Source organism: Rhinoderma darwinii, chromosome 6, assembly GCF_050947455.1.
Source record: "Rhinoderma darwinii isolate aRhiDar2 chromosome 6, aRhiDar2.hap1, whole genome shotgun sequence".
NCBI lineage: Eukaryota > Metazoa > Chordata > Amphibia > Anura > Rhinodermatidae > Rhinoderma > Rhinoderma darwinii.
Genome location: NC_134692.1, coordinates 44,377,663 through 44,403,691, shown reverse-complemented (window position 1 = coordinate 44,403,691; position 26,029 = coordinate 44,377,663). Strand labels below are relative to the sequence as shown.

The 26,029-nt window shown below is 40.3% G+C and overlaps 1 protein-coding gene across 1 annotated transcript in view; it reads right to left on the bottom strand.

The window, feature by feature from the left end:
• RBM44 (RNA binding motif protein 44) overlaps positions 1-26,029 on the bottom strand; it is a 76,822-nt gene that overhangs the window by 6,194 nt on the left and 44,599 nt on the right. The window contains exons 6-14 of the mRNA XM_075829623.1: positions 24,827-25,956; positions 21,587-21,639; positions 19,860-20,163; positions 14,195-14,220; positions 12,485-12,578; positions 12,325-12,379; positions 6,589-6,671; positions 5,365-5,438; positions 1,439-2,612 (exon numbers count right to left, since the gene is read on the bottom strand). Of these exons, the coding sequence (XP_075685738.1) occupies positions 1,439-2,612; positions 5,365-5,438; positions 6,589-6,671; positions 12,325-12,379; positions 12,485-12,578; positions 14,195-14,220; positions 19,860-20,163; positions 21,587-21,639; positions 24,827-25,956 (2,993 nt within the window). The remainder of the gene's footprint in view (positions 1-1,438; positions 2,613-5,364; positions 5,439-6,588; positions 6,672-12,324; positions 12,380-12,484; positions 12,579-14,194; positions 14,221-19,859; positions 20,164-21,586; positions 21,640-24,826; positions 25,957-26,029) is intronic.

Here is a 26,029-nt window from a genome sequence, read left to right as displayed (position 1 = left end):
TCAGGACACTGCAGTGTGTGTGTGTGTGTGTGTGTGTGTGTGTGTGTGTGTGTGTGTGTGTGTGTGTGTGTGTGTGTGTGTGTGTGTGTGTGTGTGTGTGTGTGTGTGTGTGTGTGTGTGTGTGTGTGTGTGTGTGTGTGTGTGTGTGTGTGTGTGTGTGTGTGTGTGTAGCGATATAGCTATGTACTGTTTAAATGAATGGAGAGAAGTGTATGACGCTGATTGGTCAGTGTCATAAACTTCTCTCCACAACGCCCACATGGTCAAAAAGTAAAACACACGCAGTTGGGCATTAAGCAACTCATTAGCATAAAGCTAATATAGGTCATAACTCCGTCAGAAATGATCAATTTTCAAAATAAAAAAAAAACACTGCTGTAATCTACATTACAGCGACGATCACATTATGTACAAGATAGGCCACTTATAATGTGGTGACAGAGCCTCTTTAAAGAGGCTCTGTCTCCACATTATAAGTGCCCTATCTCTTACATAAGGAGATTGGCGCTATAATGTAGGTGACAGCAGTGCTTTTTATTTAAATAAACGATCTATTTTTACCACTTTATTAGCGTTTTTATATTTATGCTAATGAGTTTCTTAATGCCCAACTGGGCATATTTTTACTTTAGACCAAGTTGTATAGGAGAATGTATGACGCTGACCAATCAGCATCATGCACTCCTCAATTCATTTACACAGCGCATAGGGATCCTGCTAGATCCTTATGTGCTGTCTTATACTAACACATTAAAAATACTGAAGTGTTTAGACAGTGAATAGACATTCCACGGGATGTCTATTCACAATCTCTGCACTTGGTTATGGTTTCTATAGTAGTTACAGCAGAGGAAGCGTGATCTCGTTGTAACCTGTCATCTACTGCGTAATCTCGCGAGATTACGCATCCTCTGCTGTAACTACCACAGACAGAGTAACGAAGTGCAGAGATTGTGAGTAGACATTCCGTGGAATGTCTATTCACTGTCTAAACACTTCAGTATTGTTAATGTGTCAATATAAAACAGCACATAAGGATCTAACAGGATTGCTATGTGCTGTCTAAATGAATGGAGGAGTGCATGATGCTGATTGGTCAGCGTCATATACTCCCCTGTACAACGCCCACTTGGTCTAAAGTAAAAATACGCCCACTTGGGCATTAAGCAACTCATTAGCATAAATCTAAAAACGCTAATAAAGTGGTAAAAATAGATCGTTTTTTTAAATAAAAAGCATTACTGTCACCTACATTATAGCGCTGATCTCCTTATAAAGGAGATAGGCCACTTATAATGTGGGGACAGAGCCTCTAAGTTAGTAAGCAGATATTTAAATGATCACAGGGAAATACATTATATTTGTTAGCTACTATATATTAATTTAGGTCTCTTAGCCACTGCAGTCGTCTTAAGATTAATATAGTATAGATCTTTACCGTTTTTCCAGCTGAAAAAGAAGTTTCTTGTTGTGTTGTGTCACTAGATTTTACTTGGGCCTGTTTTGCAGAATGCGTCGAAACTCCTGTGCCTAAAATAGGATTTGCAGATATCTTGGTGACTTCAGGTATTGTGACACTACGTGGGACAAATGTTGGAGATCTTAAAGGAGCTGCAGATTTGGCGCTTAAAGATCCAGAAATATGTTTCTGTTCATCACAAGATGACCAATAGTCAGTGACAGTAGATTCCTCACCACACACGCTTGCCTTAGTAACGGACACAGACATTTTAAGAGAATCTACTGGAGATGCAGTTTCTGAAGGTTTTGCATTGCTGGATGTGGTAAAAAACGATGTTGGTTCACTAACAGATTTTACAGTAGCATGCTTATCTTCCATGAACTTCGCAGCAGTGTTTCTTTCCCATATTTTGGCTTTGTCAGTTGAAGATGTGACCTGGTTGTGCACAATTGATCGTGCAATCCCAGAGCTGGTCTTTCTATCCAAGTTATGAATGGATTTCCTAGGCTTTGCACGCACAGGACTGCATTCATTTTTACCAAATTGACTATTTACATTTGATTTCATGTTAATACCTGGCATACAGTTATTAGGAATTGGCAAGGAAGACTGAAAAGGAGGATGGTGAGGCAATTTATATAATGGATAAGAAAAAGGAACATACATTAGATTTGGCATGTTGCTGTAGATCATGTTTGAATGATTCGACTGCATCATCCACTGATAACCCGGAGCCATTAAGTTAGAGAAGCCAGACGTGCTGCAAGGTGAAGCAACTGGAATTCCCTGGTTTGTATTAATGTGAGGATAACATTTATTGCCTAGCATATTTGAAAAAGCATTCTTCAAACTACCGCCATCTGATGCAGCCTGGGTATGATCATGCTGGCCTTGGCTAGGCTGGGTGGCGTCACTCTTTGGTGGCTCGGACACAACACCTTCTTTGGACATAGCAGTAGGAAATCTACCTTTTTCATCTTCAGGGAAATCTCTAGAAAGTGATTTTATGCTTTGAAAAGCTAGCGGAAGATTGTAATTGGAAGTCTTGATGGCACGAACTTTTATTTTTTTTCCATACAATATCTTTCCATCCATTTCTCTTATGGCAGCTTCTGCGTTTTCTGACTTTAGGAAGATCAGTACTGCATAACTTGAGAAGAAGAAATATAAACAATACAAATATCAAGTCTAACAACTTGCCTATTATGGATCCATATTCATTCCATTGAAAAAAATATTGCCAATACATTTAAATGGTTTTAAGAACATTTTGTTTTTAAAACACTTTAATGCACATTTTTTTTCAATTCACAGCATGTATCAACTGATCAGGATGGGTATAGTTTTTAGAGAATGAGAAGAGCGATGCCCCCTGGATCACAACACAGGAATCCCTGTGACACGACTGAGGGACATACCATAAATGGGCAGACAGCCCAAGGTCCATTGAAGGACTCCAGGGCTGTCTTACCATATTTCCTGTTAGGGCATACGGAGGTATGTCCTAACAACTGCCTGTGTACTATCCGTACACATGCTAGAGTACTGGCATATAGATATATACCAGTACATTACTATCAGTACACAGGCTAATGTACTGGGATATAGATATATGCCAGTACATTACAGTTTAAAAATAAAGTAAAAATAAAAATAAGTCTCAATACATAACATATACACATATTCGGTATTGGCGCGGCCGTAATAACCTGCACAACAATTTTTTTTGCGTCATTTATGATGTGTACGCTGTAAAGAAAATAAAATAAAAACTGCTTTTTCACTTATTAATGTGAGGCACGAGGTGTGATGAATTTAACCTCCATGTGCCTCACATTAATAGTAATTAACCTCATCATGTACCTTACACATTAACCCATTATGACTGAGAAAAATGATGGGGCTTGAATTTTTAATGTGCCTCACATTAATAGTAATTATCACACCTCACGACTCATCAGAAAATGGAAGAACTTTTTTTTTTTTATTATTATTATTACTGTTGGCAAAATATCGTTTTGGTATCGAAATCGCAATATTACATGAAGTATCGGTATCGAAGTCCAAATTCTGGTATCGTGACATCCCTATCTTATACTATTATAACATTGATGTCAGATTCAAAAGGTTCCGGTCATTTATACATAGGACTATTAAAATTTGTGTGAGTAGTTGGGAAAGTGAAACAATTTACCAGGACAGCCCTTCAACTAGGGCTGGGAGATCAAATTAATTTGCCCCTTCAGTGAAGAACGATTCAGATTTGAATCAAGATTGGCCCCACCACAGCAACTTCTCATTATGCCAGACCAGCGGGAGATCAAATTGTAGGACAAAGTCGATAGAGCAGCAACGAGTCTAGCTGGCTCTCCAAACTTACATCCGACCTGTTCAGAATTACTTTCGCCCTCCTCTGCACCTTCCCCGACATGATAAAGATGCATCACATAGGATACACAGAGACTCTGAAGTGTGAGTACAGTAGCTCTATGTAACAGATCTGTCACTTGCTGCACTTATATAGGACACATGGCAGAGAAGGTGCAGTGTGCTGAGACTCCGCTCACTCTGCCTTTGTAACACTAAAGGAATCATGGGGAATGTAGGCTGCATTAAGGGAACCATATCAGAGGGAAAGAAGGAACCAAAGTGGCAGACAACCCATAAATGGCACATTAACTTAAAAAGGTATACACAATGCATAGACAAGACCCTCTACATTGTTTTGTTTTTTTAATAATAGCCTATTCTGTATAATATTCCGCAGCCATTTTTTGGATCTTCACTTTTGTTTTTTCCTCCCCATCTTCCAAAAGCCATATCTTTTTTTTATTTTTCCATCAATATTGCCGTATGAGGGCTTGTTTTTTGCGGGACGTGTTGTAGATTTTCACAGCACCATTTTTTGTACCGTATAATGTAGTTGGAAAAGAGAAAAAAAATAGATTCCTCAATCATTTGGGTGGTTTTGTTTTTACGGCGTTCACCGTGCGGTAAAAACTGTATATTAACTTTATTCTGCGGGTCAATACGATTACAGCGATACCAAATTTATAGTTTTTTTTAATGTTTTACTACTTTTACAAGGGAAAAACTGATGGTTAAAAATAAAATTAGAGTTTTGTCGCCACATTCTGAGAGCCATAACTTTTTTATTTTTTTGTCGATTTAGCGGTATGAGGGCTTCGTTTTTGCGGGGCGAGCTGTAGTTTATATTGGTACCATTTTGGGGAGATGAAGGGACCAAAAAACAGCAATTCTGATGTTTTTTATTTTTTACGGCGTTCACCGTGCGGACTCTATAATGATATATTATATTACAATAGTTCACACTTTTACGCACACGTTGATAACAGTTATGTTAGCTTTTTCTTTTTTTTTACATTTTGCTTGAGGAAAAATGGGAAAAGGTTTTTTTTTTTAACTTTTAATTTTTTTTTAAATTTATAAAAAAAACACTTTATTTTATCGTTTTTTACTTGTCCCCCTAGGGGACTTTAATCAGCGATCGTTAGACTAATGTATTGCAGTATATCGTGATTCCGGAGGCAGGGATTCATAGGAGTACAAAGATGGCGGACCTGAGTGACTTCATCAGGCCCCCAGGCTGTCATGCCAACCCCGACATCGCCGCGGGGGCGTTGGAACGTTACAAAGGGTCACCCCGCTGTGTTCAGTCATTTAAATGCTGCGATCGCTATTGACCGCGGCATTTAACTGGTTAAACAAGCGGGATCGCGCTCAAACGGGATCCTGCTCGTTACCCGGAAGTGTCGGCTGTAACACACAGCCGACACACTCGCTCGTCCCCCGGCGTGCGCCGTGTATATATACACGGCAGATGTCGGGAAGGGGTTAAAAGAACAGACTTTTTCACGCTACATAAAATGGCAATACTTTACCTGCATGTCAGAGAAGATTCTTCGAGGAAAACATTGTATATATTGTATTTCCAAAAGGCATCCATTAGTTCAACCTACAATGTATTACGTCCAATAAAACTTAAGCCATATTTCATGCAAATACACATATATACATAATCAGTTTGTTATCTACAAGTCCTAATGTAAGAAAAATATTGAAATTCACTTATTTATAGATATATCGGGGGTGACCGACCACAGGCTTTTGGAAGCCACAATAATAGTTAGCTGCTGTTCAGACACCTCAAGCATGGAAGCAGACGCCAAAGTAAAGTTTTCAGATGTAAGCCCCAACAAACCTTACTCTGTTCTCCTGATCAGATCTGCAACACTAACCTAAGTTGTCATTTCAAGCTACTCTTGTATTTCCGGCCGAGTTAGTGATGCAAATTTAAACTGTTCCACCTACTAGTGTTTACAACACTGTCCCCACACTAGGATCACATAGTACATACAAAGTGGTTCCACCTTGAGGCCATTTTTGGTGCCAATGAATTAGTGTAGACAAAATGATAGCGTCATCACCGTAATATAAATAAAGAAGTGCTGACGTTTTGTTTAAATTGATGTCACGTCACATGGAAACGGTTCCATGTCAGTTAAGAGTTTATAGTAAAATATGAATTTGTCTACATGCATTTCTTAGATTGCTCTAAAAAACATCTAACGCGGAGCTCCGATTTGTTGGTGTGGGCGGTACTGACCCGGCCGTGATGCAGCCAACAACTGCACCATGTTCGGCACGGCTGTCAAATAGCCTGTTAATGGGGGTGAAACGGCCCTTTACCTGCAAAATTGTGAAGCCATAAAAGGTGTACTAATTAATGGCCGCAAGATTTTGCCGGTAAAGGGCTATTTCACCCGCAACAGCGCTCAGACATTAACAGCCATTAATTTGACAGCTGCACCGAACATGCTGATGGCGCGGTTGTTGGCCGAATCACGGCCGGCTCAGTGCCGCACCCTTAGACAGTTTTGATAAATGAGGCCAATCGTGTTTTGGTTTGTGGTGTTTATATAAAAAACACAGACTTCAGAAGTGCCTGTGCAAAAGGACTATAAAAAAAAAAAAGAGCCACAAAATTGCATGTGTTACGTGAAGGAGGCCGAAAAGTCTAAATTAACAACGCAATGGATCAGATTGTCACTTCGCACACACGTCGCAATAGAATAGAGAAAGTGCCAATATTTCTGTAAACGTACCTCTTTAATGCAAGGAGCTATATTACCCACATGGACATAGTAATGGCTAGATGTTTCTGACAAATGCTCTGTTGGCTGCATTTCTGGGGAATAATAAAACAAGCAAAAAAATAAAAAAACAAAATCATATAAACCAGAAACATACATATGCCATTATGAAACATAATACAGTTGGAAGAAAAAGTAAGTGAAGCTATTGGAGTTACCTGAAGGACCCAGCGGTCGGGTCGCGAGCCATCAGACAATTATCACCGATCCTGTGCATAGGTGATCATTGTTGATTCTAGTTATACCCTTTAATTTTAAGAAAGCTATTTTCCCCAGGTTGAGAGATGCAGTCCAGGACATAAACTGAACAACTAATATAAAAAAAATATATACAAATGCTAAATGGGAGTGCTTAAAATGTATTTGGGTAATTATACTGCAAAATTCATTGCTTTAGTTAGCAAGTATAAACGACTAATATTAAACCCCACATGGCTTACACCTACTGTGAAAAGAGCACAAAAAGCTTAATAAAATCTGTAAAAAAAAGGTATTAAAGTCAGCAAAAATACTAAGTGAAAGGTCAAAGACCACAAAACAAATCCCAAAAATAGTGATAATGGGGAGGTCACGGGGGAGCAAGAGAAGCTACTAAATGCTGCAATCCTGCTGCACGTAGCATGTAACCGCTGCAGGCAGAGGGCTCTGATGCTGAATGTTACTCCAACGATTTGAAGACTAGCATATGAAATTCTCCCCCATTGTGTTTTTGGACCGTGCAAAGGAATTTGACACTGTCCCTCATACACCGAACGGGTAAATTAATGGGAACCTGTCACTTACATTATCCTGCTCTCACTGAGGGCAGCATAATGTAGTGATATATATGCTAATTTCAGCAATGTGTCGCTTATTTGCTTAATTAAACCGATTTCTGAGAACTTAACTGTAGAGCCTGGGCAGCCATGCCAAAGAGGAGTCTGGCGTATTCATGAGCTGCCTCTAGCTCCGCCCACTTGTCATTCGCCTCTACCAATTTCTGTTGATTGACAGATGTATCCCTATGTAGTGTAGTTCAGTTTATGGAAGATGTTCATTAATTGCAAACAGACTTCAAATCACTGAGTGTTTGGGCATCCACTAGGCAAATGAGGTTCAATGTGGATAAATGTAAAGTTATGGATCTGGGCTACTAATTATCTGTATGCCCCATACGTTCTAGGGCAGGTGTCTCAAACTCTGCCAAGTAAATGGGCCGCACATAGAAAAAATTTGAAGTTGACGGGCCGCATTACGTTCAAATTGATACAATACAAAATTGTTAATCAATTCATTATTTGAACTACTATAGCAATTCTACATTACTCTAATAATTTGGCTAGATATAAACTTACCAGAAATTTGAGTATACTCAACGAGTTTATTTTAAAGAGGCTCTGTCACCAGATTTTCAAACCCCTATCTCCTATTGCAGCAGATCGGCGCTGCAATGTAGATAACAGTAACGTTTTTTTTTTCTTCAAAAACGAGCATTTTTGGCCAAGTTATGACCATTTTTATATTTATGCAAATGAGCCTTTATGTACAACTGGGCGTGTTTAAAGTTATGTCCAACTGGGCGTGTATTGTGTGTGTACATCTGGGCGTTTTTACTTGTTTTACTAGCTGGGCGTTGTGAATAGAAGTGTATGATGCTGACGAATCGGCATCATCCACTTCTCTTCGTTAACACCCAGCTTCTGGCAGTGCACAGACACACAGCGTGTCCTCGCGAGATCACGCTGTGACGTCACTCACTTCCTCCCACAGGAACTTCATCGCGTCGGATGAGCGAGATCACGCCGTGTGTCTGTGAACTGCCAGAAGCTGGGTGGTAACGAAGAGAAGTGGATGATGCTGATTCGTCCGCATCATACACTTCTATTCACAACGCCCAGCTAGTAAAACAAGTAAAAACGCCCAGATGTACACACACAATACACGCCCAGTTGGACATAAGAAAGGCTCATTTGCATAAATATAAAAATGGTCATAACTTGGCCAAAAATGCTCGTTTTTGAAAAAAACAAAAAAAACGTTACTGTAATCTACATTGCAGCGCCGATCTGCTGCAATAGGAGATAGGGGTTGCAAAATCTGGCGACAGAGCCTCTTTAACATTCCAGTTTAAGTGTCGTTAAATGCAGTCTGCCTGCTCAGTTGGCAGCATTTGGCAGACACCAGAATGTCAAGATCGTTCCACAGTGCCCTCTTTAGATAGTGCAGCACCGCCCGTAGATAATGCCACACACCCCACAGTGACCTCAGGGGCTACTCCTAGAGCGGAATCCACTGCAAGAGCAACGGGGCTTCCACTCCAGGAGTAGCCACTGTCCATATATATTGATTGATGTCAAGGGCTTCCCCGAGCACAGCGCTTAAAGTTGCCTTTGTTCCTCTGCTCTGGACTATTGCTGAAGCAGGGAGCTAAAAAGTTCCTTGCTTCAGCATTGGGTTCAACTGTATCTGCGTCCTGAGGACCCAGACACAGTTGATAGCTGCACACCCCTCCGGCCACCCAGGACACCGCCCGGAATCCGGAACGGTTCCGCTTAATCCGAGACGGCATGGCCTGGGGGTAATGTAGCGCTATCTACAGGGGGTGGTGTGTGGGGCGATATCTACAGGGGCGTTGCTCTATCTACAGGGGACTGTGTGCCCATTGCTCAGCCACCACCAACTATCCAGCGGGGGAAAGGGACTGCGTGCCTTCATGACGTCACAAAGGTGCCCAGGCCCATTCCTCTGCCAGCCTGCTCTCTCCCTAGGGTGCTACGGTGCCCCACGGGCCGCAGATGACAGCCTCATGGGCAGCATGTGGCCCACGTATTTGAGACCTCTGTTCTAGGGGAAGTAAATCTGGGAGAGTCACTTGTTAGGGCAGATCTGGGTGTACTTGTAGATCATAGACTAAAATAACAGCATGCAATGTCAACTACTGTTGTGTATGAACCCCTGCCGGACATTTGAGTTAAACTTACATCATAGCCAGGAAGGAGGAATATGGAGCCCGCTCCATACTGAGCAAGTGTTGGCTATATATTACAGCCGACACTTAACTCCGATACCGGCCATTTAACCACTTAGATGCCGCAATTAATAGGGATCGTGGCATCTAAGAAGCTGGAAAGAGGAAGGTGGCCCTCTTACATTGCCCAGGGCGGGATGTTGATGGTTTTAGAACTGATTCTCTTACCCTCTCCGATGTGTCAGGAGTTGCAAAGGGGAGAGACCTCGCAGACCATCTCGATGGGTAGGTCTTTTTCCTCCCCTCTGCTGGCTGGTCTTCTAAACAGATGTTAGTCTGACAGGGTGGGGTGCAGTTTTCAATCCTCACACAGTTCAGAAAACTTGTTGGAATTGAGGGAAATCTTCCTAGCTCTCTCGCACTGGATTCTTCAAGATCAGCTGGTCAGGATCAATACCAACAACTCCAAAGGCGGCTGCTTATCTGAACCACCAGGTCAGCACCAGGAGTCAGGCGACTCTGTTGGAATCCTATCGGATGCTACTGTTGGTGGAGCAACATATTCCAGCACGGTCAGTGGTGCACAAACCAAGAACAAACAATTCGGCCACAGATTTTCTCAGCCAAGTATGATTAGATCTGGGAGAATGGTCTCTTCACCCAAAAGGTATTTCATAAAAAGCGCCAGTTGTTGGGTTACACTCATGTGTTTTTTTGCATCCCGTCTCAACCACAAGGTTCCAGTTGTCATGGCCGGGGCACAAGCTCCCAAGGCCATTGCAGTCAATACGGTGGTCACCATATGGAGAGCGGTATCTCTTCCCTCCTCTTCCAGAGTGCTCAAGAGATAGGGTGTTCTCACAATACTGGTGGCTCCCGACTGCACCCCGCCAGGGCTTGTATGCAAACCTAAGCTACCTTCTCTCGGACACACCATGACATTCCCAAGTTCTGCTATTCCACCACGCTTTACCTCAGATGCATTTAACGGCGTGGCTGTTGAAGCCGAGGTTCTGAGGGCCTGCATTTCCTCCTCTATAGACTTATTTTGTGTGCATGTTTCCCCTTTTTTGGCAATCGCTTTGCTTGATATAGTGTCCCTGTTTAGACACTACACCCATTTTTCCGTGTGACATTTCACAATTGTAGCTACTCTACATATGGCGTATTAGCCCTCTGCACATGAGATTTTGTTGCTACTATAAGTGTTACTGTTTTGTATGTAGCCCATATGCAGTTATGGATTCTAATTTTCTATGTAGAATTTTAACAAGTGTAGTTGTCTAATAAAATGTAGTTTTCTACTCTTTCAAATACTGGAAACAGTATATGACGCGCGCGCGTGTGTGTATATATATATATATATATATATATATATATATATATGTGGTAATTCAGATTCAAGAATACCTAACCCGCTGATAACCGTCCTGTGAGACCTATGTTTATGATATTGCTTTTACACAAACTAGCAAAGTGCCTGTGGAAGGGGGTGTAGCCTAAATGGGAGGAGCCAAGCCCTTTTTATACTAGTATGAAGCCTCCTGGGGGCAGGACCATATATCCATGGTGCGGTTTCTCCCAATGAACCCAACAAAATGAAAATAAATAACTCATAGAATTTATTTTAAAGTCATTGACAACACTATAAAAGTGCATGTTAACTTTATGTACAGTTATTTTTTACTATTATGGGGATACCAAATACATATGCTGTATGATTGTTTTTATGTTTTATGACTTATTAGGGGACTTTCAATTATTGTATTTTGTTATAAATATCTATGTATCACAACACATTATATAGCTTGTGCATACAAAACATACAGACAGTTGTTGACATGCTCTAACAGGAATCTCAGGACAGCCCTGGGAGCCTGGTCAGGGCCTGTTCACAGGTTCAGTTGATGGGTTCTGTCAGGGGAACCCATCAACGGAAAGATAACCATAGCTTTGCGTCAGCATTACCATTGATTTCAATGGTAATGCTTCCATTGCTAATGGTTTCCACTTGTCTCCGTTCTGTAAGGTTTCCGTTTTGTTTTTTTGGTGGAGACAATAGCGCAGTCGATTGTGCTATGGATTCTGTCAAAAAACTTAAACCTTACGGAGACAACCATTAGACAACCAACGAAGAATTATCATTGAAATTAAAGGTAATGCTAACGCAAAGCTATAGTTTCCGTTCCGTTGATGGGTCCTCCTGATGGTTCCGTCAGACCTTTCCATCAACTGAACCAAACGCGAATGTGAACACAACCTTAGGCTTGGGGCTCTCCCTATAGAAAAACAGTCAGTCCCGCAAATACAATGTTGGGGCTAATGATGGAGAGACGAAAAAGCAACCGTAAGTTTATACTGCTGTATTGGAAAGAGATAATATAGCTGACACATAATAGGTTGCCTTACAGAACTATGAGACTGAACATGGTGCTCAGTGGAGGTTCTTTTGGATATATTTTTTTCTGACAGCATTACTCCCATAAATTGGCTATGTTGGTTATTTTAGCTCAGCCCCATACTCCAAAAAGGTTATCATCTTAAGCTGGCAATACATATGTCAACTCTGGATATTATCGCGTTAAACATTTTATTGTTGTGAGCAAATATCCAGGAAATATTTGTCTTCGACAAAAGTGTTACACTGATGGTATTTAAGAATGGGTAATTCAATTAGGCCGATTTGCAGATTCATTTAGTCATCTAAAAATAAAATACAACTAAATATATAGTAGACTCACCATTTCGTTTCTGCTCGCAGTTATCCAAACTAGACATGAATGATGCTTTAATATCCTAAAGGTAAAATACATTTAAGTTAAGAGGAAAAAGAAAAAAAAAAAAAAAAAAGAGAAAAACACTTAAAAAAATCATTATTAGGCACGAACAACAAGTACTTACATTTTTCATACACTTGGTTTCCTTTAACGGCTCAGCTGGAACATCAGAAACATTCTGCATTTTGTTGTGCTGAGAAGTGTCCCTTAGCAAATTACTGCAAAAAAAGAATCACATTATGAGGCCGAATGCTACAATATATGAAGCGCCATGATGCAATACGTAGTCTGTATTTTAGGAAAGCCATTTTATATATTTAAAGAGTAACTACATTTTTCATCAAACTTTTGATGTCAAAAAGACATAAAAGTTTTGATCGGCGGGGGTCCTGGTGTGGAAACCCCCACAGTTGCTGAAATGAAGGTGCAGAAGCGCTCAGCTGAGTGCCCTGCTCCTTCGACTGATCAATGCTCATCATCGGGCAGAAGACGGCTTACATAGACGTTCTACGTAAGCCGTCTTTAGCATGTCAAGGAGCGCTAATCACAGCCAAAGGTACAGGGCACGTAGCGGAGCGCTTCTGCACCTTCATTTCAGCAACGGTGGGGGTCTCTGAGCTTTCGGGCAGAGCCTGACTGCTATCATGTCTTCCATACACAGCACACACAGAAAAAGAGAACCCTGCTCTCCCATCTCATATATATATATATATATATATATATATACACATACATACATATACACACACACACACACACACATACACTAGCTTAGCAGCAGGGATATTATACAGCAGTAATCAGTAGTGTAGCTGTGAATCCAGCACGGAGGGGAGATAAAACACTTACTCTGCTCAATCCTTCTCCATAGGCAGCTATTACCTGATCCCTTAGTGAGCTGATAGTCCATCTTAAGATGGATTTAGCAGCAAATTCAAAGTAAGTGATGAGTTAGAAGGGAGGGGGCAGGGAAAAAAGTAGTCTGATAAGTGTAGAAAGAGGCATTTTTCTCTAATAAAATATATTCATTTCTTGTACTATTGATGTATGCAAAGTTTGTTGAAAGGTTAGTGACTATTTAAAACACTACTCCAACCATGCCCTTGTGAAAAGGTGGCCTTTTTTGTAGAATAATAAGAACTTGCACTGTATGCAGCAGCGCTCCATGATTAACATCTCCCCTGCCTGTTGACGTCAGTGCTAGAGTCTCTGAAATCTCGCGCTTGCATTGGGTATAGGGAATAGCAATCACAAAGTAATAGGTGTGTTTACACCGCTATCTTCGCGACTGCAATGCTTCTTCACTGCCACGATGACTACAAGTACGCCATTTGCATACAGTGCAGTATTATTCTGCAAAAAGGGCTACCTAACAATTTTAACAAGGGCATGGTTGCAAAAGTAATTAAAAGTCCTATAGCGCCATGCCAGTAGATTGATGGCCAAAAAGCGGATGACAGCTTGCCTTTAATAAATCGCATTAGTTAACTGCATTATAAGCTAATTACCAATGCTACCAGAATTGTATCGTTTTATTCAGGTGACCTTACAGGGCTGAGGAGACCCCACATTGCCTCCAGCAAGCAGAAATAGAGGCACCATTAAGGCTGAATTCACAGGTTACAGTGCGGTCAAATACCAAGGCTGTACGTTTTTTACCGCAAACTGCTGCCGTTTTGTGAACTTATATGACCTAGTGGCAGGTCCATATTTGTATACAAATGTCTTTGTATACAAAGAAAGTTTAGAAATGGGGAATAATATAAAAAAATAATCATCCAAATGTTCAAAGACATCAACACAAGAAGACTTTTTCTTTTATTATTTTACTTACGGAGTAGGACTTTCAACTGTAGTGAGCTGAAATCAAAAATAGAAATCATTCAGATTTAAAGTACAATCGCAATGTTCTGGAAAAATCTTTTAAATGTTTTAAAAATGTATTATTAGCTTAGCAATAAAATTGCTTTGGTTGTGTGTTCAATGTGTAGTTCTAATACCGACATGCATTTTTTGTGCATTCGAACATAAATAATTTTTTATAAATAAATATTTATTTATTACATACACATTTAACCCCTTAACCCCTTCAGGACTGAGCCTGTTTTGGCCTTCAGGACGAAGCCGATTTTTCAAATCTGACATGTGTCACTTTATGTGGTAATAACTCCGGAATGCTTTTACCTATCCAAGCGATTCTGAGATTGTTTTCTCGTGACATATTGTACTTTATGTTAGTGAAAAAATTTGGTTGATAAATTCAATATTTATTCGTGAAAAACACCAAGATTTGGAGAAAATTTGCAAAAATTAGCATTTTTCTCAATTTAAATGTATCTGCTTGTAAAACAGATAGTAATACCACACAAAATAGCTACTAGTTAACATATATAACCCATATGTCTACTTTATGTTGGCATCGTTTTTTGAACATTCTTTTATTTTTCTAGGACGTTACAAGACTTAGAACTTTAGCAGCGATTTCTCATATTTTCAAGAAAATTTCAAAAGGCGATTTTTACAAGGACCAATTCAGTTCTGAAGTGGCTTTGAGGGCCTTATATATTAGAAAGGCCCCATAAATCACCCCATTTTGAAAACTGCACCCCTCAAAGTATTCAAAACAGCATTCAGAAAGTGTATTAACCCTAAGGCTATGTTCACACGGAGTATTTTGGGGGAGGAATATCTGCCTCAAAGCTCCAAACGGAATTTTGAGGCAGATATTCCTCCCCCAAAATACTCCGTGTGAATAGCAATGATCGCGCCGTTTTTCGCCCGCGGCCATTGAGCGCCGCGGGCAGAAAACACGCTTTCTCCTGCCTCCCATTGAAGTCAATGGGAGGTCGGAGGCGGAAGCGCCCGAAGATAGGGCATGTCGCTTCTTTTTCCCGCGAGGCAGTTTTACTGCTCGCGGGAAAAAGACGCCGACGCCTCCCATTGAAATCAATGGGAGGCGTTCTCGGGCCGTTTCTGCCGAGTTTTGCGACGCGGTTTCCGCGTCAAAAAACTCGGCAAAAGACCCCGTGTGAACATAGCCTTTAGGCGTTTCACAGGAATTAAAGCAAAGTAGAGGTGAAAGTTACAAATTTCATTTTTTTTTTACAAAATTCATTTGTAATACATTTTTTTCTGTACCACAGAAGGTTTTACCCGAGAAATGTAACTTATTATTTATTGCCCAGATTCTGCAGTTTTTAGAAATACCCCACATGTGGCCCTAGTGCGGTCATGGACTGAAACACCGGCCTCAGAAGCAAAGGAGCACCTAGTGGATTTTGGGGCCTTCTTTTTTTTTAGCATATATTTTAGGTACCATGTCAGGTTTGAAGAGGTCTTGTGGGGCCAAAACAATAAAGACGCCCAAAAGTGACCTCATTTTGGAAACTACACCCCTCAGGGAATTTATCTAGGGGTATAATTAGCATTTTGAACCCACAGTTTTTTTGCTAAATTTATTTGAATTAGTTTGTGAAGATGAAAATCTACTTTTTTTCTGAAAAAACGTAGAAATTTTAAATTTTTTCAAGGAATAAAAGAGAAAAAACACCCCAACATATGTAAAGCAATTTCTCCTGATTATAGCAATACCCCATATGTGGTAATAAACTGCTGTTTGGACCCACAGCAAGACTCAGAAGGGAAGGAGCACCATTTGGATTTTGAAATTCTGATTTTGCTGGAACAGTTTTCAGTGCCGTGTCGCATTTGAATTGCCCTGGAGGGAACAAAATAGTGGAAACCCCCGGAAAGTGACCCCATTTTGGAAACTACACTCATCAAGGAATTTTTCTAGGGGTAAAGTTAGCATTTTGACACCACGGTTGTTTTGCTGAATTCATTGGAATTATTCTGTAAAGGTAAAAATCGACTTTTTTTTCTGAAAAAAGGTAGCCATTTTTAATTTTTACAAGGAATAAAGGATAAAAAGCACCCCAACATTTGTAAAACAATTTCTCCTGATTACGGAAATATGCCATATGTGGTAATAAACTGCTGTTTGGACCCACAGCAGGGCTTAGAAGGGAAGGAGCGCTATTTGTCTTTTGGAGATCAAATTTAGCTGAAATGGTTTTTGGGTGCCATGTCGCATTTGCAAAGCCCCTGAGAGGCCAAAACAGTGGAAACCCCCCAAAAGTGGAAATTACACCACTTAAAGAATCTATCTAGGGATATAGTGGGCATTTAGACCCCACAAGTCTATTGCAGGATTTATTAGAATTAGGCCATGAAAATGAATATCAACATTTCTTCCACTAAAATGTTGCATTTTTTTCAATTTCACAAAGGATAAAGGGGGAAAAGCCGCCCGACATTTGTAAAGCAATTTCTCCCGAGTACGGCAATACCCCACGTGTGGTCACAAATGTTTTTTCATTAGAAAGTAATTAACCCTTTCTGGACTGATCAAATTTTTTTCTTTTCCTTTTTAGTTTTTTCCTCCCCGCGTTCCAAGAGCCACAACTTTTTTATTTTTCAGTCAATAGAGCGGTATGAGGGCTTATTTATTGAGGGACGAGTGGTCGTTTTTATTGGTACCATTTTTTGGTACATACAACTTTTTGAGCACTTTTTATTACATTTTTAGGTAGAGCCAAGGTGACCAAAAAAACAGCGATTTTGCCGTTTTAAATTCTTTATTTTTCACGTGAGACGCTCCTTACATCACCCCCCACACTAAGACATGCTAAGTTGTGGTGCGCGAAGGGGTTAATGCGCAGCGCATGGTGCGGAGTGAAAATTACAATTTTCCACTCATATGCCATTTTAGTGCACTATATGTTATGCCCAGTTTGTGCCACTGAAGACAAATACCTCATAAAATATTAACCGGGTTCTCCTGGGTATGGCGATGCCATATCTGTGGACGTAAACTGGTGTTTGGGCACGCTGCAGGGCTCAGAAGGGAGGGAGCGTCATTTGGCTTTTGGGGCGCAGATGTAGCTTGGTAGTTGTTCTGTTTGGGGTTTTACTGGTGTTTCAGTTTATAATGTGGGGGCATATGTTATCTGTGCGGGGTACATCAGGGCATAATAAGAGGGTATAATAATGCAGTAAATAAATAATAATCCGCAGATATGTGGCCGGTGTCGCACTGATAAATGGCGCCCGATCTTATCCGCTTTTGGACACTGCACATTTTGCATCGCCATATTCTGGGAGCCAGAATTTTTTTTTTTTTTTCTCCACCGGAGCTGTGTGAGGGTTTATTCGTTGCGGGACAATCTGTAGTTTTCATTGGTACCATTTTGGGGTACCAGAAATTTTTTTGATCACGTTTTATTCCATTTTTTGGCAAGCAAGGTGACCAAAAACCATCAATTCTGACAATGTTTTTTATTTGTTTTTTTTATGGCCTTCACCCTGGGCTATAAATGACCATTATACTTTATTCTGCGGGTCGGTACGATTACAGCGATACCAGATGTATATAATTTTTTTATGTTTTGCAGCGTTTGTGCAATAAAATCACTTATTTATAAAATAAATTATTTTTTGTGTCACCATATTCTGAGAGCCGTAACGTTTTTATTTTTCAGTCAAAAAAGCGGTGTAAGGGCTTGTTTTTTGCGGGACGGGATGTAGTTTGTATTGGTACCATTTTGGCGTACATGCGACTTTTTGATCACTTTTTATTGTATATTTTGGGAGGGTTGGTAACCAAAAAAATTGTGATTCGGGCACTGTTTTTCGTTTATTTTTTTCGCGGTGTTCACCGTGCGGGAAAAATAATATTACAGTTTTATAGTTGGGGTCGTTACGAACGCGGCGATACCAAATATGTGTACTTTTTTTAACATGTTAATTTTTTCCCTATAATAAAAGACTTTATAGGAAAAAAAGCATTCTTTGTTTATGTCACTTCTAACTTGTATTTTTACACTTTTTAAAAACATTTTTATTATCTTTTTTTTACTTTTTTCACTTGTCCCACTAGGGGACACTTAGACTTGCAGCTCTGATCGCTGCTGGAATACATTACACTACACACGTAGTGTAATGCATTCCAACTGTCATTGTGACGTGACAGTCACACTGACAGGAAGCATCGGAGGACCGGCCGGAGGCTGATCCTCCGAGGCTTCCGTACATGGCAACCCGGAGGTCATTGTCTGGCCTCTGGTTGCCATGATAAGGATCGCCAGCCCCCGCAAATACATGTGGGGGGCTGCCGATCCGCTGTAAACCTCTTCGATGTGGTGATCGCAATCGACCACCGCATCGAAGGGGTTAATTGCCGATTTCAGCGGCGACAGGCCGCTGATCAGCAACAGGGAGAGCAGGGCTGACACCCTGCACAGTTAACCGCCGCTACGGTGTAGCGCCGCGCGGCGGTTAACTGTTAAAGCGCGGGCGTAACTGTACGCCCAGGTGCGCGAAGTTACTGCTCACCTGGACGTACAGTTACGCCAAGGTGCGGGAAGGGGTTAATGACCGGGCCATTTTGCACGTTAATGACCAAGGATTATTTTTTGTTTTTTCATGGTCGCATTCCAAGAGTCGTAACTGTTTTTGTATTCCGTCTATATAGCCGTATAAGGGCTTGTTTTTTGTGGGACGAGTTGTATTCTGTAATTGTACCATTTTTAGATGCTTATAATATATCGATTAACTTTTATTAACTTTATTTTAGGAGAGAATTGAAAATAAGCAGCTATTCCAGCATTGATTTTCACGTTACAAATTTACGCCGTTTACTATGCAGCGTAAATGACATGTTCACTTTATTCTATGGGTCGGCACGATTACGGGGATACCAAATATGTAAAGGTTTTATATGTTTTCCTACGTTTGCACAATAAAAAGCCTTTTAGAAAAAAATTACTTGTTTTTGCATCGCCGCATTCCAAGAGCCGTAACGTTTTAAATTTTCCGTCAATGTGGCCGTATGTGGGCTTGATTTTTGCGGGCCAATGTGTCGTTTTCATTAGTACTATTTTGGGGTACATAGGACTTCTAGATTAATTTTTATTTAATTTTTTATGGGGGGAATGGGAGAAGAGAGAGAATTTTGTTGTTTTTTGCGTTTTTTTTGGACGCCGTTCATCCGGCGGTTTAAATAATGTGTTCATTTTATTGGTCAAGTTGTTACGATCGCTGGGATACCATATATGTGTATGTGTGATTTGTTTTGACACTTTACTAAATAAAAACACTTTTTGGGCAAAAAAAAGTCGTTTTATTTGATTTTCACTGTAATTATTATTTTATTTTTTTTCACCAACTTTAACCGATTGCCTTTTTTTTTTTTTGTCCCACCAGGACACTTCACTATGCGATCTGCTGATCGCATATATAATGCTTTGGTATACTTAGTATACCGAAGCATTATTGCCTGTCAGTGTAAAACTGACAGGCAATCTGTTAGGCGATGCCTCTGCCATGGAAACCCGACGGCGACCCGCGATTTGTTTGGATTGTGTGATCCAGGCCTAAGGTAAAAGACAGGTTATATAGAGCCATAACAAATGGTCAACGATAAAAACAATAACTCTTACTTGCATTGTGAGTGGAACCAGAGTATCAAGTGGGGTACCAGACTGAATTTTTGCCCTCATTTCCTGATACTTTTCCTCTACTTCAGCAAGAGCTGATGAGAGACTGAAAGTCGTCATAGATGTTGACTGTTGAGAAGGTTCTTTATCCAAGTTAAAGAATGATTGTTTCTCTATGGTCTGCTGCTGAGTTTTCCAGCACATTTGCCAACACAGCCAGCGCTGTACATCAACAAGCTGAAGTTCAGCCTTCACTGCTCTCTGAAGAAGCGCTTCAAGAGGCGGAGAGGATGCGCTCTCTCTAGTTCTATGGAATAAAACAGACATCACAGTTAACTACTCTTAAAATGCTTTATTAATGACCATAAAAGCAGAATGATTACAGATAACATTAAACATATCTAAGTATCCAGCTATTCCATGGGCACTTTTCAATGGAAAAATCCATATTATTTTACTCATCCAAAATGCACCTATGCTCTCATTACTCCTTTTAAAAGGGAATGTCCGCTTTGAACAATACCTTTTTGTCAGAGGGGTCCACTTTAAGGGGTTTTCCCACCAGGTACATTTATGGCCTATCCACAGGATATGTCAAATGTCAGATAGATGCGGGTTCAACCTCTGGGACCCGCACCTATCTCTAGAACGGGGCCCCCTAAATCCCATTCTACCTTCTTCTGCTCTGGCTGCCTCACGGCCACTCCCGGACTTTACGGACAGGTGTCACGAAAACAGCCTAGCTCGGGGAGCTACGTTTTATCCGTAAGCTTCATAATAGTGAATGGCAGTTACGAAAGCAGCGTAGCATGCGAGTTACACTATTTTCATAACTACTATTCAGTACTATCAGACATACGAAAACAGCTTAGCTCCGTGAGCGAAGCTGTTTCCTAATTCATGCTTGGAATTCACCTGCTTCAGCCGCAACACAAAGCAGCAGAACAGAGTTTAGGGGCCCAGTTCTAGAGATCAGTGCGGGTCTATCTGACATATCCTGTGGCGTTGTCGTAGATGCCCCTGGTGGGAAAACCCCTTTAAAGGCTATTTAAACCTATGAATGTGATTTATTTTTTTTTATAAAAATGTCAGTCTGTTTGGTGCAACTTTCAAATTAGTTTTAATTACAAATTTTTTTAACTTTTTGAGATATCAGCTGCTCGGTTTTCCTGTATATAGAGCACAGTTATCGTTCGCTAAGACCTTAATCCGTTAGGTGCGCGGGACTGACGGGTTCAGTGACAGCGGGTCCTGGGTACCTGTTATCGTTCACATCTAAGTTCATAACAGATGTGATAGATTACAGGTGTACCCTGCGTGTCAGACACACAGGATCCGCTGTCACTGAACCAGTCAGGACCGCGGACCGGACGGATTCAGGTCTTCGCGAACGATACAGCTGCTCTGTGTTCAGGATAGAGAGCAGCTGTATTTCCAAGAGTAAAAACTATTTTTTAAAGTTGCCTCTAATGTACCTCCCTGTGCTACCAATTTAATACGGAGGCCCATTCAGTCCCTACGAATCAAACAGAAAAAACAGAATTGCTGTATGTACAGAACTATGGCTATATGGCAACTGACGGGGCTTGTACGACAGCATGCGGAGGCCAAAGTCTTGCTATTAGGGACCTGTATGGCCTCTGTGCTCTACTGTGCAGACTCCGTTCTCATGGCTCTGCTTTGTAAAACTACCACGATTATCTTCTATGCTTTATTTTCATGATACATACCCCTTGGATTCTTCCACATCCTTAGCAATTTCTACTTCTTTAAGCACTGCAGCCTAACAAGTAAAAAAGACTGTTTAAATATTTAACTGAAAATTTGCCAGTTATATTCCATCAAGTTAATAAAAGTTAATCAATAAACCTCAAATTGGTGCCATTGAAAAATACCACCATGCGAAAAACAAGCCTTCATACCGCTACGATGATGGAAAAAAAAAAAAATTATGGCGCGGAACGCAGGGATGCAAAAACAAAAAAATTCAATGTGATATGTCTTTTTCAACATGCAGTAGATTAAAGTAGTGCTTGTGCCATGTAACCAATCTTGACCTGGAAACGGCTAAGACCCCACCTTGGGATTTAAAATCACGGTTACACTCCAGGATAGCCAAACAACCTGTGCATCTCAAGTCGTCAGTTTTATTGAGGAATACAATTATAGCATTGAAGGTACTTCGTAAATTATTTGGGCTGCCTCATTTTCTCTCCAAGCACATGCTCCTGTGGAATCATCCAGAGTTGTGCCAGGGTAGGGAGGGAGATGCGTTGTGGCATGATGTGTGGAATTGTGCTGACACTCATCAGTACTGGCAGATGGTCATCGACTAAATATATGTTCACTGGAGAGTGAGGCTCCTTAAACCCCCCTCTGGCACTATGGTTTCACCAAGTTAAACCATCGCAAGACACGACAGGATCGGGTTCCAGTTCCTCCATTGATTCATGTAGTTCTAGTGGTAGCCCTTCGTTGCCTACTTACACAGAGAAGAAAAGGAGGTCCCGCGGGGGGGGGTGTTGAAACTATCGTGACACAACTGAAACATTTATAGGAGTTGGAACATCTTGAAGTGGAAAGACCCAAAGAACTCGGGGCAGGAAAGTTGTTCGCCAAGTGGAAAACTTTTATCAAGACACATTACTCTAGCCCAGAAATTGGGAAAATGGTCAAGCCATTTAAGTATACAACTTCTAACAGGAAAAGGGAATCTCATGCTCTAAAGGAAACTGTATGTCATGCTAATGTCTTTTTATTACTATTACTGTCCTATGTACATCATCCGATCTGCGCTACTTGAATTTATACTCATCTGAATCTTGGTCAAGATTTTTTGGAAAAAACTATTTCAATAAAAAAGAAGTTTTTAAAAAAAATTCTGCCAAAAAAGGGTTGGTACTAAAGGGGGTTCGGTAATGAAGTGGTTAAATATTTATGTATACAGAGGACTTTAAATATACAATGAAGACTAATATCACATAGAAATAGAAAAAATCTCCATCACGGACGAGGAACAAGGAAAGAGATCAGTTTCCTAAAAGAAATTGAGTGGCTGTTCTAATCTGGAGCACCTTATTCAAACGGATGCATGCCGCCTTTTACCTGTATTGGAACCTGGGAGTGACACTACATCGGTTCGAATAAGTAAAGAACCAACAATAGAGGAGTAGAACAGAACTTGTTCCTGATCATCTATACGCTCACTGGTAATTCCACTCTGCAGAATTAAATTTGGTTTCTGCAAACCGTTCAACATTCATGTATCCCAGACAGATCAAACATGCTCTCCTCTTTTTTTTCTTTTTTTGCTGGAAAGGTAGTCCATGTGGTTTGATAATTTTTCATCTCTCTCTATAATTGTATATATATATATATATATATATATATATATATATATACACACACACACACACATTAGTGTCGCAGTGTTCTGTCGCCATTTCTTTTTCTGCTGTATATTTGCAGTCACAGGTGTTCTTGCACCTGCATACACATTTTATATCATTTAGTTGGAATGTGCTGTTCAAATTTATGTGATCCATATATGTGGGGTTAGTGACTGCCTCCATTTTCGTTCTTGCACTCCTCCCATTCTGCCCTGGGTGATTTTAATCAGTTCAATGCTGGATCCTACCATCCCCAGGTATATATGTAGGCTTAGTCCCAGTTCTGGGTGTATGTGCAGCGTAGGTTCCCACCTTACAGAGGTCGCTTTGTCGTGGCAGGTGGGCAAACACTTTTTGATCAAAATGTGCACTAGGAACCTCCCTATTATAAGTAGATTTAGCTTTAGTGCATATTTATTTATATTTAGTGGTTTAGGTGGCATTAGTGTCGCAGTGTGCTGTCGCCATTTTTTTCTGCTATATATATATATATATATATATTTTTTTTTTATTTCCTCCATTGGAGATACTCTACTACAGCCGCCCGTAGTGGAAATTTTTTCTATTTCTATATGATATTAGTCTTCATTGTATATTTAAAGTCCTCTGTATACATTCAATTGGCTTAATTATCCACATATTGTTATTATCAAACATACAATTGTACGTGATATACTGTGCCTGAATAGTCTCTTTACCTGGCCAGGTAGTTCTTAATTGTATTTATTCTTATTGTCTAGGTATCAGCCTATGAGGAATGGTTTGTAATTTTCCCTTTTTCTACATATATATTAATAAATGGTTATAAATATAATTTCTATACCCTTATGAGTGCTTAATATGTCCTGGATAATTTTTGGTTTTGTAGTCTTCCCTGCCAGGACGGCACCGTGTGGCATTTTTTTGCTACATTACTCTGGGTTATTGCATATTGATTTATCCCCTTTTTTTCTTCAACATTCTACTACTGTGGTTCTGAAGGGCTTAAAAACTATTGTATTTTTTTTATTTTATTTACATTTTATAGTTCCAATAGGGGACTTTAATTATTACACATTTCTTTTTAACTATAATGTAACGTTACACTACTGTATGACATTACTATCTGTTCATATACATTAGACTGGCAATCTGCCGGCGCATACCTAGGTATACTGTAGGGAATAGAATAACTGGACCGACTAGGGGGCCTTTGATAGGCCCTTGTCGTGCCCCAGAAAAAATTAATGCCGAGGCAGCAGTTCATATTTAATGGAAACCCAATTCCTTAGCACTGTGATTGCTACTGATCGGAATGCAAATCGGAATGCAACCACGATTGCTACCTATCGGAATGGTGCAGGGATTAAATATCCGGGATTGGAGTTATCCCAGCTGCTGCGATAAAGTGGCTGTCGATTACAGCCATTTTCCCATGGCTGTGTTTGTGGGCATAGGAGGCATATCCGTGAGCACAAAATCAAATACACGTACAGGGGAAATGCAGCAATGTACCACTGCTCATATACATGATAATGCATAAAGGGGTTAAACTAAACTCAACTTATATTGAAGCCGAAATGTTCAGCTGCAGTTGCTTACCAGAGTCTGTGAAAACAATCCACTTTCAATTGGGTCTGTATTTACTCCAGTATCTTGTGTGCACAATTTTTTTGTCTGAGTTTCTTTATCATTAGAAGACCGTGAAACCCATGAAAAATCAGTATGACACGACACGTTTCCCGGTTTGGTCTCTCCATGTACAGCAAAACTTAATGGTGCATTGTTTGCACGTTGCACATTCTTCATATCGGAGGGTGGTCCTAAAATTACAGACTGATCACCACCATAAGGAACAATCTGTGAATTATGAGCTTGTCCGTACAATGATAAACTGGAGAGGTCTTCAAGTGCCTCTTCAAAAGCACACTGCTCTATGTCTGTACTGTCATCCAGGGAAAATGGTGAACTGGACCTACTGTAAAAGCTTCCACTTTTAACAGAGAAGAAGGTTTCATCATCAAGTATGTCAACAGATGAACAATCATCATCAACATCGGAGGAGCATTTAAGCCATGGCAGGATACCATTCCTTTCATCCTGTGATACTACCCTTTTAGAGCCCTCAAAGGTAAAACAGCTATCCTTGCTTTTAATAATATTTCTATCGTTAACTTCAGAGTCTTCAAAACCTTTGGAAACTGCAGATTCATACTCCTTTAAATTCTTGCCGGTTTTTAGTTTCATAGAACAAGACATCTCACATTCAGAAGACACTTTGGATACCGCTTTGCAATCCCCAACAAACTGCTTCTGGGTGAATGGTTCTTTTGTTAAACTTGGCAAGCATGGTTTAACATATGCAAGATCCTGAGAGGTCTCCTGATTATTTGGAGCATCCAATGGAAGAACAGGAGTTGGACAGTACTTAATGTCCTCACTATCAAATGTTATTTCAGGTTCTCCAACAGTTGAGGTGTCCCAAAATCTACAAGCTCCCAAGCTTTTCTTCCCTGGGTCTAAGTCTTCTTTCTTGAAGTCATTAGCTACGTCAAACCACAAGGTATCCCTCTGAGGGTTTACTTTTGTAACGTGGTTGACATCTGCATGTCCAGATCTCCGCAGCATGCTGTCACAGGAAGTCTGTGTGTAGCGATTACTAGAATTATCTTCAAGACTTTGTGAGTTTTCAAGTATCTTAGTACTTTCACCTGATTTCAGGAGACACAATTCTAAAGAATTAAGAATGAGCAAACAATTATCAATTCCATAAAACATAAAATGTAAAACTAAGCATCAATTCAT